At 44.5% G+C, this 15,159-nt stretch overlaps 1 protein-coding gene across 9 annotated transcripts in view; it reads right to left on the bottom strand.

The window, feature by feature from the left end:
* adgrg6 (adhesion G protein-coupled receptor G6) overlaps positions 1 to 12,667 on the bottom strand; it is a 50,210-nt gene extending 37,543 nt beyond the window's left edge. For all 9 annotated transcript variants that reach the window (XM_018742538.2, XM_029255785.1, XM_029255763.1 and 6 more), the window contains exons 1-2: positions 12,472 to 12,667; positions 8,227 to 8,322 (exon numbers count right to left, since the gene is read on the bottom strand). In XM_018742538.2, the coding sequence (XP_018598054.1) occupies positions 8,227 to 8,314 (88 nt within the window). In that variant the 5' untranslated portion in view covers positions 8,315 to 8,322; positions 12,472 to 12,667. The remainder of the gene's footprint in view (positions 1 to 8,226; positions 8,323 to 12,471) is intronic.
* Positions 12,668 to 15,159: the final 2,492 nt, after the last annotated feature.

Here is a 15,159-nt window from a genome sequence, read left to right as displayed (position 1 = left end):
TTATTAAGTTTCTGGAACATTCTCTGCTGAAATCCAAAGGACAATGGGACAAGGTGAAAATGATATTGAGGAGAGGTCCTCGCTGTTCACCAGCTTTGCTTGTAACTTGTGACTTGTGCTTTGACTCTGTCACTGCTTTCCCCGAACAACAAAACTTTAGCAATGTCATTTAAAACAGAGTGACCCGCTCTCAATAGACAGTAACTGGACCACTAGTAAATCCTGCCCTTTAGCGTAGGCACGTCAACCCAACTTGACAGCACAATTAGACAAAGGTCTCGAATTGCAGATGACAAAAGATGATGGCTTTTTGTTTATCATCCGATTCCCAGCCAGTGTTACCCATTAGAGGTGTTTTGTCCTCCGACAATGGAGGATGGTGCAGCGATCGGATTTCAGGATTATTCTTGTACGGCACAGCTGGTAGCAGACCCATTTCTTAGTCCTTTGTCAGAAGCTGTTTATTGCCATTTAATAACATTTCTGATTATACATATTTAGACATATATTTATAAATATATATGTTTTTACCAGGGGACATTCGTGTTTTTGCCAGGGCGTCTTTGTTCCGTGACCCACGATAACAGATCAGCTTGGAAACATCTGAGCCGTTTACTCTTACCGAGCACGCAAACTTTACCCGAAACCAGAAACTAAAGCGGCGGTCTAATAAATACCACGGGGTGTGTCGGCCCGGAGCCTCCCTCTGTACATCCCACGTCACCCATATCGTTGGCTGAAGGCAAAATTAATTTCTGAGGCCAAAGTCATGAGCTCAGAAAATAAATACAACAAGAAATACAGTATAAGAACCCACTCCCGAGGACCCGCGTCTAAGATTACGTGCTGTAACACAACTGGGTGTTTGTGAAACGTGAGCCAAACCACAAGTTACCAGCAGACGAGAAGTGTCGGATTCACCCAGTGTCTCCATTTCAGTGTTAACTCAGCAGGTCTGTCGACAATAATTAGAATCAGGCAGGAGGGGATTCTGAGTTCTGGGGCTCTATTGCAATTTATCGCCAGATGATCATAATTTTAGGACCAGAGACAAATGCAACAAGTAAATTATGTTGATGCATAAATAAATACACTTGCTGATTGTTCCTGTGATATTATGACACAAAAAATCTGTGTGATGAATTAAAATTTGAATTGATAAAAAAAAAAAAAAAAAAACTTCACAAATCTGAGCCTAGACCCCACAAACGGATGAAAGACGCTTTCCAGTGCTTCCCAAAATCCCGTTTTCAGACAGACGTGTCTTTTTTAGCATTCTCTCTCATCTTTTCTCAGTCATATTTGGATCATGTTTCTGCAGACATGTTTATCTTTTAGGCCTGGTTTTCCACACACAGCTCAAATGCGGTCAAGAGCAAAATCACCCCGTCAGTATGTAGCCGCCGTGGAACATTCCTGGGTCTGCTCCATTATTATTTATTAATTTAGCTGTCACGCTTCTCCAAAGCAAATTGCAACGTTAGGTTTGTACACTAAGCTACTTACAGTGATTTATCCATTTACACAACTGGCTTTTTTTTTTACTGTATCAATTCAGGATCCAGTGATGAGGGCTGATCAGGGATCAGTGGTACTGAGTAGAAGCAGGATTCAGACCTGGACCCTTCAGCTTGAAGGCAGTTGACTCAAATCACTGCATTACCTGTCAACCCTTTGCCTATGGTTTTGGCTCATGTGTATCTAGGAAAACTGCTATTAAGGAATTACACACACACACACACACACACACACACACACACACACACACACACACACACACAGGCTGAAGCTACTCGTTCCAAGCGGGGTCGCGGCAAGCCGGAGCCTAACCTGGCAACATAGGGCGCAAGGCTGGAGGGGGAGGGGACACACCTAGGACGGGATGCCAGTCCGTCACAAGGTACCCCAACTGGGACTCGAACCCCAGACCTGCCAGAGAGCATGACCCGGCCGAGCCTGCTCCGCCACCGCACCCCCGTTAATGAGTTAAAACTGTAAAATATAATACAGCAAAGAAATAAAAAAAGAAATAAAAAATGAACACGGGAGATTTACGTTACATGTATTTATTTAGCTAACGTTTTCTTCATTTCAATTTACAGTCTTAAGCTACCTGCAATGATTTATCCATTTATACAGCAGGGCAATTTTTTACTGGAAAATACAAAAAGACGCACTCAACTCGTAAGAAAATAAAGAATGAAGGGCTTGGATGCTCGAAGCTCCCTGTTGCATGTGATATTTTAAGCAATGATGGGAGAGCACACTACACGCTTACCGAAAGACTTTATTTTTCGGGACGGACACGTTTTGGCTGAGAACTGAGCTTCTCCACTTTTCCTCATAATTTTTACTGGAGCAATTTAGGATAAGTACCTTGCTCCCGGGTACTACAGCAGGAAATGGGATTTGAACCTGCAACCTATTTAGCCAAAGGCAGTGGTTCTGGTTAGTTAAGGGTAGGATGGCAGACAGAACTGAGAGAACATGGCATTCTCTGTGTAACGACTCAAACGCGGTGGCTTTGGGTCCGGTTCGAACTTTGTGTTTAGTTTCCTCCACGTGCCATAGGGCGAGAGCCTGTTCTCCCGAGGAAGGGTAAGTGCTGAGCAAACATCGGGGAGGAAGTGACTCCCGTGCAAATGCCACCATGACGACTATCAAGCGGACACATAAAAAGCTGGCTCCGTTTCACACGTCTGTCTGCTGGCAGTCCTCTTAATGGGGTTCACAATGAGCGGAAAACACTGATTACTTGGCATAGCAAGGATACAAGCAGTTTCGGTGCTTGAGTGTTCAAGCCAAGAGGAAACGCAGCTCCACTTTCAACAACCTGGCCCTCATTACTCCAATGGGACAAGTGTAAAAGCGCACGCAATCAGGATTCATCTCGACTACACAACGAGGGCCCTGCAGATGACAGCTTTGGTCACTTTAGAAAATGATGCGTAAGAAGCGCCGAGTTAAAATCTCCTCGATGCATTAATTGTTATTTCAGCCCGTTTCACTCAAGCGGACAGCTGTGCTTTAACCAGAGACGGTGCCACGGGAATCGGGGCATCTGTTATTTAAGCCGTTTTATTTTTGCAGCTGTATATGTCTTCATGCTCTGTTATTCCGTCTGTTCCACTGCACTGTTGTGCCGGGTGGTGCAACTATCACTAATGGGGCAGAAAAGGGAGGCTTTAGCAAGTCCATCCATTCATCCATTAGCAGTAACTGTTTCTCCACTGGTTGGGGGCTATCCCTGAAGCCCGAGACAGGGTACAGCCCAGTGCGCAGTGCATCCCGGGGCAACTACACACGCTCATGCACAGACTGAGGACAATTTAGAGTCACCAATTCATGTGAAATGTCTACCGAGCGCCCGGAGGAAACCCAAACGAACGCGGAGAGAACATGGAAAACTCCACTCAGCCTGATCGGGATTCGAACCCACGCCCAAACCCACAGCTCGGGCACTGTGCGGCAGCGGCACCACCTTCTTAAGAGTTTCATTTAATGACGTAAATATTTCTTTCTCACTTCAATACATTTCATGACGTGGGTGACCCTCAGATTCACAGAAAATACATGAACCCTGTACCTGGGGTATGAGACGCGAAGCACCCGAGTCTATGTCACGCGTGTTTCTCTAAAATGAACATACATATAGTCATCTAGCTGACTTTTCTTCAAAGCAACGTACCACGTTGTTACCTACAGCTATTTACCCATTCAGTGAACTATTCAACTAACGTTTTGTTGACACGTTTCCCAAGCAGATAGTATAATTTCACTATGCCCTGCATCAAAGGGAAATAAAGTGAAACATCCATAGGAGCAACAACATCTGTCAGTGACAGAATCTTCTGCCACACAGCTGGTGTAGCCTTGAAGGTGCGGAAAACAAAAGCGAGTGTAAGATTAAACATCCGAAATTTAGTGTCTTACATGTCAGCCCCTGAAGCACTAAAACCAAAGCTTTTTTTTTGTTGAAGAAAGTTGCTGTCAGCTTATACAACCTTCTGGAGCAGAGTAACACTTCTCATTTATTCATGTAACTGACACTTTTCTCCAAAGCAACTTACAATGTTAGGGTACCTACAACTGGGTAATTTGTACCGGACCAATTTTAGGGTAAGTACCTTGCTCAAGGGCATCACAGCAGGAGGTGAGATTTGAACCTGTATCCTTCAGAACCCGAAAGAGCAACTGTCACCAGTACAGTACCAGGCATCCCATCCAGGTTCTCTTATAATGTGAGATTTAACAGGTAATTTCTCTGTATCAGTTCAGGGTGAGAACCTCGATCCAGTGTACTATAGTAGGAGTGTGGGATCTGAACACAGTTATTTCAACTGCATGGTAACAGCTCTAACCACTACACCACCTGCGGCCCACAGCTGAGAACACCTCCAGCAAATGGCCACTTCCTCATATTTCACAAGCTTAAGATAAATCAGCTGTACCAGTGCCATAGCAATAAACGAGAACAAAGATTAACCTCAAAGATCATCATCGCCACACATGGATGTCCATAAAGAATAAGAAGATAATTTGTAACCTCAACATGGACCACAAAAAAAATGCTAAACAGAAGAAACGATATTGTCTTACACAGTGTTTCCAGCACCTTTTTTCAAGATGAGCATGAAGAGCAGTAAAGAACATAGTTAGAGGTGTTATTTATGGGCGTGTGATGACAGCTCTCATTGTGTGCAGCAAAATTCAAGGCGGTCATTTGCATTTATTTATTTAGCAGATGCTTTTCTCCAAAGCAACTTCCAATGAACTCTATGTAGTGCTATGAGCCCACACACCTTATTCACCGTGGTGACTTACACTGCTAGATAGACTTCTTACAATGGGTCACTCATCCATACATCAGTGGAACACACACACACTCTCTCTGTCACTCATGCACTGTGGGGGAACCTGAAAAGCATGTCTTTGGACTGTGGGAGGAAACCAGAGCACCCAGAGGAACCCCAGGCAGAACATGCAAACTCCATACAGGTTGAGCAGGAATCGAATCCACGTCCTCTCGCACCACCCAGGCACTGTGAGACAGCAGGGTTACTCGCTGTGCAACCATGCCACAGGTGAGAGACACACTGCTCAGAGACACACTGGTCACACTGCTGGGTGGCACCCAAAAAAAAAAAAAAACACATTTTGTTGATGACCGGGATTTACACACACAAGGATACGATTGACGCTGATGGCCTGCTTTGAGTAAGTTTGAGGGCGAGAACGAAGGACTGAAGGCAGCAGTTGGACGGAGCTGTGCAAAAGCCTAGGGCCTGCCACATTTTTGGTGCCTTCAAAGGAGGGCAAAAAATTTAAAAAAGCAGAAAAAAATACGGAAAGAAAAGGGAAAACATGAGAAAAAAAAAAGAGCGGATTTAATGCAATTACAACTTAAAGTTGCATGACCTTACTTTTCAAAAACCATCTCCATCAACCACATGGTTTAGCAGTAGAGTAGCTGAGGTCAGGTGCCGTTTACCCCTCTTTTTGGACATCTCAGAAGTAAAGTACCCAGAGCTACGAACACCAAAACCCGGCCCTGGGAGCGAGCAGTTCTCCCATGATGCCTAGCTACTATGGAGATGGTCTCGATGCTGAGGACCGGCCAAGTGGCGTATTGGAGAACAAACAAGCTGTATAATGTTTCCCGCAGGCCTTCCCGTCCTACTCTCGCTCCGCCCGGCGTCCTGTTTACTGCGCCACCGTGTCCGGCCTGCAGGGACACCACCTCCTCGGGCGTCCAATTTATCGTAATTACGATAACAATTTATTTGCTAAGTGAGCTCATGTGTCCTTATTACAGAGGCGAACACAAGCGAATCCACAAGAGTGTAATCAGTCTTCATGGCCTCTTCCACGAGCCCTGGAGAATCACCAGCCATCAATGAGCAGATTTTAAAAATAATGGAAGGACCTGTTACCAAAAAAAAAGCACCGTGATGTCACTGCAGCACATGTTATAGTAGCGCGATGACTGAGAATGTTAAAGGTGGGATGAGAAAGGCTTCTTTGAGAAGCAGGCAGCGGTGGGCTGTGGATGGAGAAAGGAATGTGGGACGCAAAGCAGTACCCTGTTAATCCCATCCGTCCCTCTAAATATCACTGTCGGGACGCTGACATCAATGGGGGCTCTGATCTCCTTGCTGGTACACCTGCTCCCCCCCCTCACCACCACCACCACCGCCACCACCTTGGCAGCCCCTCAGAAGTTCAGTTTCCAAGTGTCACCAGCCTCGCTCGTCTTTCACGGGAGGTTTAATTGCCTGTGTCACTCAAGGGCCAAGAGGTTTAACTCCTGATCCTGTTGCCTCATTTTTAAATCCCCTGGAACTGTCGAGCGGTTAAAAAAAAAAAACGCAAAACGCTTGTTCCATTGATGCTACTTTATGTTGCTTCACGATGGGCCTTTTGGGAGAGCCGTAACGCACGCCTATATACGACTTTTTACACCAGTCTTCCATCGGTAGGTAGAGGCCAACCGATCCCTCACTATTTACAGTTTGTTGTGTAATAAGCTCATTTTAAAGTGCAATATCTTGAAAATGATAAATGGGCCTTGCAAAAAACCCCTGGTCTTCAGATTCCATTGTGGTTTCGAAGAAAAACAACAATAAAACTGACAATTAGTGACAACTGGAAGTGGATCCGCTTCCTGCGGAGGCCAAAAAAATGCATGTTATGTGAGCAGTGAGCCCTCAGCAGAGCAGCAGGCCAGTTCGGAATCCCCCATGGTCTCCAACGTATCGTGTGCGGTCTCATATTTACTCATTAACTGCAGAACTATTCAAACATGGTAAACACCTAATCAGCCACTTTACACGTGTGGCACTTTGACGTTTTCGCAGTAGGGCGCAGGCGATCATTTACCCATCCGGTCGGTCGACCGAAACTGTGGTTCTGATCCTCGACAAGGTGGAGAAGTATTTCCCAGAAACGAAGGTTCTCTCAAACTGAAGCGACAGAAACGCAATTATTTCCCATCGCCGTCTCTGCCGCAGTCCGAGCTGCGTATGAACTCCTGGCATGTGTTCGAACGGTTTGGCGCGGCTCCGCTCGCCAGTATTAACACACACACACACACACACACCCACACACACACACTGCGCGCACAAGGCGAAAACACCCTTTTGAAAAGGCGGCTGCATTCTGAAGCCATAATAAATGTTCTGTTACACTTTTAAAGTGAAAAAGTCAGCGATACAAAACACTCCCGGAATAACTCTACCAATAGGAGACTGAAAGCTGCAGCTCAACCCTGGTAAGATGGGACCAAAAAAAAAGTTGGAAGAACATAAAAGCAGCATCATGGGTGAGAGAGAAATAATACTGGCATCTGAAAAAAATTTGCATTGTTTTGTTTCTTTGTATAATTTGCATAAATCATTTCAATAATCGTCATTTAATAGTCATTCACAAATTTTGGAAAATGTATTATGGTTTCCATAGAGACCAAGTCAAGGATCTTTGCTGGAGCATAATTTATACCCAAATGATCCTCCTGTCGAACTCAATGATGGGCCAGGAGCATTTCTGAGCCGGAACAGTGCACAACAAAGGTGTTTTTTAATCAACTCCCTGAAATGACCTGGTTATGAATTAGAACAGCCTGTCATCACCTGTAAAATCAAGACTGTTTATTTTAGACTTTGACGTCCGTGGTAAGGAATATAAATATTTCTAATGTCATTCATCATTTCTCCGTCCAAGGGCTTTTCCAGACCGGTCGAAGAACGTGCTGCACAGGGCATCCGCTCCGCAGCCCAATCATGGGCAACAGAGGAACCTCTATGTTCCCACCCTTTACGGAAACATTGTGTTTGGTAGAGCGCTAATGAGACGAAGGAGTGGCCCGAGCGCCAGTTTCCATCAGGACCGCCTTAGCTATAGGTTCCTGGGTCATAATAAGATCCGAGACCGATGGGGGTCGACACCTTCCTCAAAAACAAACTCCCGAAGCACACTGGAGAGATGTTAGTGTGTAATGCTGCTTAGCCATGGGAAAGCAGAGCAAGAACATGCATAAACAGAAGAATCAACAGATACAGCCGGTGGAAATGTATAGGATGTAGAGGAGGCGTCAAGAGGATGAGGGCACTTGCACCGAACAACCATTAATATTCATGTCCGCCGACACAAAATGGGTGGAAAAGCTCGAAACTCTCTAGCATTCACTTTGAAAGTTACAGGAGGAAAAAGAATAAGAGGTAAACTTACCTGATTTGTGTATGCATACCAGCAGCAGGACCAGTGACAGAATATTCCGGAACTTCCATCTGCACCACCTGCTGCTGATATGAAACATTCTGCAAACTGTGAACACAACAAAAAAAAAAAAAAAAAAAAAAGGTCAATACTGAACCTGTACTTAGGAAGAAATACTTTAACAGCATGAATTATTCTCTTGTTTGTGAACACTAACAGTGCATTACTTGTAATACAGAAACACATAACAAAATCTTTATTCATTCTGATCTGTCTGTAATTTGGGAACACATTGGAGGTTTAAATTTTTGAATTTGTGGCCTGGAAATTTTTTTTTTTTCTGAACTTAGAGAAACCACAGTAATAAAAAAAATGAATGTGCCCTGGACATAGCCTAGTTATATAATAAGGAATTATTCTCACAAGTCGGTTATAATGATTTCCAGAGAATAGAACTGCAAGGGCTGGATGTTGAAAAAGTGCTTTTACATAATGAAGTGAGATGTTTTATGTGTACGTCAAATAATATGGAAAACTGGGCAGGGCAAAAACGAGTATCTGCCAGAATCACCAACATCTGAAGACTCTGTAATTGGTACACAGAGAGGAGGCCTCTGGCCAGGATTGAACACATGGTTGAGTTTACCTGGATATCTTTTACGGAACACGCTGCAAAGGCATTGAGGTGTTTCAAAAAAGACATGGAACACATAGATAGAAAATGGGCGGGAAAATATTCCCTCGACAATTCGGAAACATATACACATATTTGTCATACTCCTTGTAGTTACCCTCCTGTTGATCCCTCTAAACAAGTGTACAGTCGATGCTGGATTGTGCTTGAGCTGGAAGAAAAGGCGCGGTGGGTCCAAGTACCTGCACAGGTGTGGTTAAAACGCCTATCATGCTTGACAAGAAGACTTTGGAATATGAAAGACACACACACTTGCCTCTTTTTCCATCCTTTTCAAAGAATCATGGCACTCAATACGCCAACTGAGGTTTGTTACAACCAACTAATCCCACGCTTGTGTTAGACGCCCACGGTGTAATGGACCAGAATAGTCGTTGGCCAAGAATTCCCGTTCACCACCGGAGCACCATGCCACATTTCCACTCTTGGATGACTCCGCCTGGCTTTCATCCTCTTTGACCAGTGTTGGCTTCAGCAGCCACTTCTTTGCCTAGCTGGAACAATCTTGGTGCTCACCGATGGTAGAACAACATAACATAACATCCAAATGATGGAGGTTTCCAGTTTAACTAGAAGATGCCCCCTTGGATGCATCCATGGGAGTAAATACATCACTGACTCATTGGGGCAAAGCGATTAGTGTTAATGTTAGAGGTTGTTGTAATGTCCAGAATGTTTTGAAATGTCATATCGCTTGGCTCAGGTTTTGACTTTGCTGCCAGCAATAAAAAACACAACCTGCGTATTGATCCCTGGACAGGGACGTGACCATAAAACTGCGTTCAAAGGAAAAGTCACAACAGCTGCAAACTTTTTCCGGTCTTCCGTTCGATCTCCGTTGAAGTGTCATTATGAGTACCGAGACCTCTTTGTGCTGCAAGTACTTCCGGCCATTTCTTGTTTATGAACCACTGGTCCTGTAGAGGAACTAAAACAGACAAGTTGATGAGTATCTCAATTCAAAATCGACTTCCTCGCTCGCGGGAGGATTACAGGCGGCTGCCGGTGACGCGGGGTTACGAGGCCAACCGCACAAAGCTTACGGCCTCGGTGTCATATTTCATTTAGCCGCTGGCCCTGTTTTTGTCTTTACCATTCATCAAGAGAATTAAGGAAACGAAGAAGAACAACGTGTGGATCCTTCTCCTGAGTGACCAGTCACAGAAGGCCAGGTTACTGCTTGTCCGATATTAATTCACGGAAAAATCATGCTCATCCGATGCTTTCTGCTCCAGCAGCATGCTTCTGCCACGTTCATCCACCCTCAAGCGAAACTTTCAACCATTTTTCGAACTTCTTCAGCGACTGCATGTTGACATCCGTCACATCTCCATTTTCACGGACACGGCCAATTCAAAATGTAACAGACGAACATTGAGCCAGCTAAAGCAAATTACAATATTAGGCCGCTTTAACTTACACAAGTGGATCATTTTTACAGCAGAGCTGAGGGGTAAGTACCTTGCTCAAGGGTGTCACAGTATGAGGCGGGACTCGAACTACACCACCTGCTGCCCCTTAAACTTCAGCTTATGAACTGCGGAACGACTCCATACTTCATTTATCGTTACGTCAGCCGTTACGTTTGGTGGGGATAAAGAAAAAACTACAGGAATTGGGGTTCATAAGTATATGCAAGAGTACATCTGGATCACAAAGGACAGTTCCAGTGGCATTTCGCATTCACAGAGCCAGATTGTGCCTCAGACCGAGCTCCACGGCAAATGTATGCAGTCGCTGGCATTACACAACAACTGAGCAGTACTGAGACGATCTTGTCTCCCCTCAATATGTAAATACTAATGCATAACAACTCCTGAGAGGGGGTCCGCTTTGCTGCTGGAGATAGAGCGGAGTCGCATAAAGAGGCCAATTCATCCAATGACAAACGGATTAAGTCCCCTCTTGCCTGGGATGTGAGACTACAAACCGGTAAGTAGGTCAGAGGAAGAAATGATGCCGTCACCATGAAACCTGGCACGTCCAAAACTACAAAAGTCCAAAAGTCACACAGTAGTTAAGATAGGGGACAAGCCCACTGTCACCAGGGTGACAATGATGAGATATTCACTGATAAGCATGACATTTCTCTATGGCTTTGGGGCCATATAAGCAATTAGGCTTTTTTTTTTTGCTCATATCAGGTTGTTATCGGTTTTATGAGTATTTAAAGTTGGGGCAGGAAGAATTTTTACAACCTAACACGAATGTGAAATGCGGAAAATGAGACTGAGATACCCAAACTTCTAAAGATCACAAAAAAAACCAAATAATACCTCACGTCTGTTTATGAAGACTATAATAAAGACTCGGCTGCTATACGATCAAAGCACATGCATATTTTGCCTGCTTAACAATAAACTCGCAATGTCGAATATGGATTCCGCTTTAGGGCACCAAAATTTAAGTGTGTACAGGGGTCTTCCCAAGCGACAGAAAGTGTTTCTCCATGTAACATGTTAGGCAATCAAATACATTTTAGGGATTATTAAAATAAACAGGTATACTGCTGTGCCAGCTGTTCAACTATTCAATGCAGGTAAAACACAGATTTTCTGAATTCATGTCCAGTTTTAAATTGTTTTTTTTTTGACGTGTCTAAAACATGCACTTACACCGAAACAAACTTCACTTATATCAGTTAGGATACAAGGGAAGCCTCTGTATGATATAACACTGTTTTCATGTATTACCATGTATTCACTCAGCTTTTACTTAGTTTTCATGTATTAGTTCCCACCAAAATGAAATATATGAAGAGGATCATGTTTCACGAGTGTTTGTTCTTCTTAGATAATTTATGGAAAATTATTCAAGTCTTTCAGTGGGTGTTCAACAGCAGAATTGTGCTGTTATTTACAATATTTGAACCTATAACCTTCTGGTCCAGACAACTTCTGAACTATTGGATAAAATAAGGCTTATTATAAGCTGTTTGTGCACATTCAGACTAGTATCTTAAACATACAAATAAAGTTTACAAATAAAGCACACAAATAAATGCTCCAGTAAAGAGTACAGATGAATAAAAAAAATGAGTCAGCGCCATAAACTGAACAGGAAACGCAACTTTTCTTGCTTTTTTCCCTCTAAATCCAGCGTGACAAGATCACATGAGAAAATTCACCTTTTCAGTCGGCAAATTGTTGTGGAGCAGTGATTTGAAATAGATTCACACGACCGATCGGATATGCTTACAGAGAGACATGATCATAACACAGAATTAAAAGGACAATAAGAAAATGAAAAAAAAGAGATTAAAGGTCAGCAACACAGAGACACAAACTCAGAACAGTTCCACACCAGCATCATATACTTTTTTTTTTTTTTAAATAGTTTTTGAAAGTAAGGAAGAGGAGGCTGTAGAAGCGCTCCAGGCTGGTTGAGGGAAGGTTTCCCAAAAGGACTGAAAACACTTTGCGAGCTGAAAGAGCGACGACGGGTCGGGACGCGCGACACGAGAAGATGAAGAGCAGAAAAGAGAAGAACAAGTGCCGGGCAGAAGGAGGAGGAGGAGGACAGGCACAGGAGCGGAGCAAAAGCGCTTCAATCCGTGGACTTACTTTCTCTTCTAATGCGGAGGAGCTCGACCGCTCGGGAGAAGCAGGACCATTATTTTTCACTCACTGAGCCGCGTCTCTTAGTCTTATGTTCGGCGCAGCGGGGAGTTTCCCGAACTTGGAAGAAGTTAGTTAGTAGTTATAGTTTTGCGGGGCGGGGGCGCTGGACGCTCCGAGGAGGATGAAGACAGGAGGAGGAGGAGGACGCAGCTCCGTAGCTCCGCAAAGTCGCTTCGCCTCCGCGCGTCAACCTGCTCCTGCCCCGGCCGGACGGGATGCTCGGACCCTCGGACGGCGCTCTGGTGTCCCACACGAGCCGGAGGGGGGGGCGGGGGGTTGGGGGTTGGGGGGGGGGGGGTGTTTCCATGCTGGGGCCCCACCCTAAAATGCATCAGCCATCGGACATGGGAAGAGGGGGGCAGATGATGGATGCAAAATGACCTAAATCTGTCAGCAGTCAATAATGTCACACTGACTGACTAGTATATTTTTATCATCGCCCGCGGGGGTCGCGCGACACAACAAGGAAATCTCGGTCCGAAACTGGAATTGTGCGCGCAAGAATTAAGTTTTTAAAAGTTGAAACCAAAAAAACCTTATAACAACAACAACAGCAGCAACAATAATAATAATGCCGATGATGCCAGCGATAATAATAATAGCAATAATAATAATAATGACAATGATGATGATGATAACAGTTAAATAAGCCTTTATTATGACGTTAATCGTTGTTAAGCATCACGTTTTACCAAGAAGTTGAAAGACAGGTTGGGGGGGGGCGGTAAGACCAAGGTACTCTCACTCTGCCTCATTTGCTCTTAACGTCACCGCTACAGATGTTCCCTGGAGATTAATTCCGCCTGGAATAATCGACACGCGCATTTGCATTTTTACCACTTTTAAAGCCCGCGTCCCATTGAAGTGGCCTGTTGTTGGTTTTGCAACTTCATACCATAGTGATTTACATCACTCATCATTACAGTCACTGACAGCTCACACAGGTGTAGCAATGGCTGCTTTTATCTTTATTTTCAAACCATTGCATTATATTGTATATTATTGTATATATTCATATACAGTAATTCAGTATCTCCTCTACTCGTCTCTCTGCACTGGCTTCCTATAGCTGCCCGAATCACTTTCAAAACCCTGGTTACTGTGTGTACAAATGCATCAACAGAACTGCTCCCAGCTATTTACAGGTCTTGATCAATCGCTACACCCCAGCCAGGCCCCTTCGCTCATCTCCTTCTGTTTGCTTGGTGGTCCTGCGTGGAGGTTCGCGGTTCTGGCTCCGTTGTGGTGGAACGACCTTCCCCTCTCACTCAGAACTGCAGAAACTGTGTCTCCTTTCAAGAAGGGTCTGAAAACTCGCCTTTTCCAGCTCCACTTCGGCCAAGATCTCTCCAGCTCATTTCCGGTGTAATTGTTCACACATCATAATTCCATAAGCATCCCCAGATACAACCTTTATTCAGCCACCACTCTGGCATTGTACTTGCTTATTTGTGTATCTTACAATATTTAAAAAAAAAAATATTGGTGGGAGGGTATCAGGATTTGTCTATCCTATGTTTTATGCACCTACTCAAACGATGAACCTCGGTTCAGCAAGCGGTAGGTAACAGACTAGGTTTGCTTGAGACTTTCATGTCTGCGGCTATGTCTCCTTCTCTCAATGTAATGCATAAATTCTACTTTTGCCGAGATGCACGTCGCTTTGGACAAAAGCATCTGCTAAATGAATAAATGTAAATGTAATACTGAAAAAGCCACAGTTTATTTACACGTTTAACTGACGCTTTCCTCCAAACTGATTTACGACATTAGGCTTCCTGTAACCATTCACTTTCAGCGCAGTAATTCAGGAGCAGATGAGAATCGAACCAGCAACCTTCAGAGGTAGGGGTATGAGCACGAGGCCCCACCCCGTTGTTCATTGCAGCACAAGCTCTTCAAACTGAGTGTTGAAATCTAAACTCCTCACTGCAGCAGCAGCTTTCGACACACACCTGGAAATAAACACACATACAGTAGGACCTCACCTTCCATGGTTCATCTGTTCATCCCATGATATTAAGTAGCATCGTGGGCACGACGTGCAGCTATGCCCATTCAGCCTCGAACCTGTGTCTGAGTTGAGAACAGCTGTTTTGTGAGTGACGGATGCCTTTGGAGTTATAAATAGAAAGCGACAAGTTTCCAAACCAGGGGGATGACAATGATCTTCCCATGTCAACAGGTGTATTAATTGGGTTTGGAATAATAAAGGCAGTTGTCAGAGCCCAAAATATAGACAAAGTCTGGCTTATGTAAAACCATGACCTCTTTCAGTCAGAATTCATGCTGTTATGTTGCTCACACTGCTTTATTATTACTCTGTTTGCCCTCTACTTGTATCGAGAGCAACTTGAAACATGGGATCCATTTGTAAAATGGGAAATTTTACTATAGTAATTCAGCACAAGGGGGGTGCAGTGGTGCAGGGGGCTTGGCCAGGTCCTCTCTCTGGTGGGCCTGGGGTTTGAGTCCCACTTGGGGTGCCTTGTGATGAACTGGCACCCCGTCCTGGGTGTGTCCCCTCCCCCTCCAGCCTTAAGCCCTCTGTTGCCGGGTTAGGCTCCAGCCCACCGCGACCCCTGCTCGGGACAAGGAGCTTCAGCAAGAGTGCGTGTGTGTGTGTGTGTA

This window comes from Scleropages formosus, chromosome 1 (assembly GCF_900964775.1).
Source record: "Scleropages formosus chromosome 1, fSclFor1.1, whole genome shotgun sequence".
Classification (NCBI taxonomy): Eukaryota; Metazoa; Chordata; class Actinopteri; order Osteoglossiformes; family Osteoglossidae; genus Scleropages; species Scleropages formosus.
This window is presented reverse-complemented; position numbering and strand designations above follow the sequence as displayed.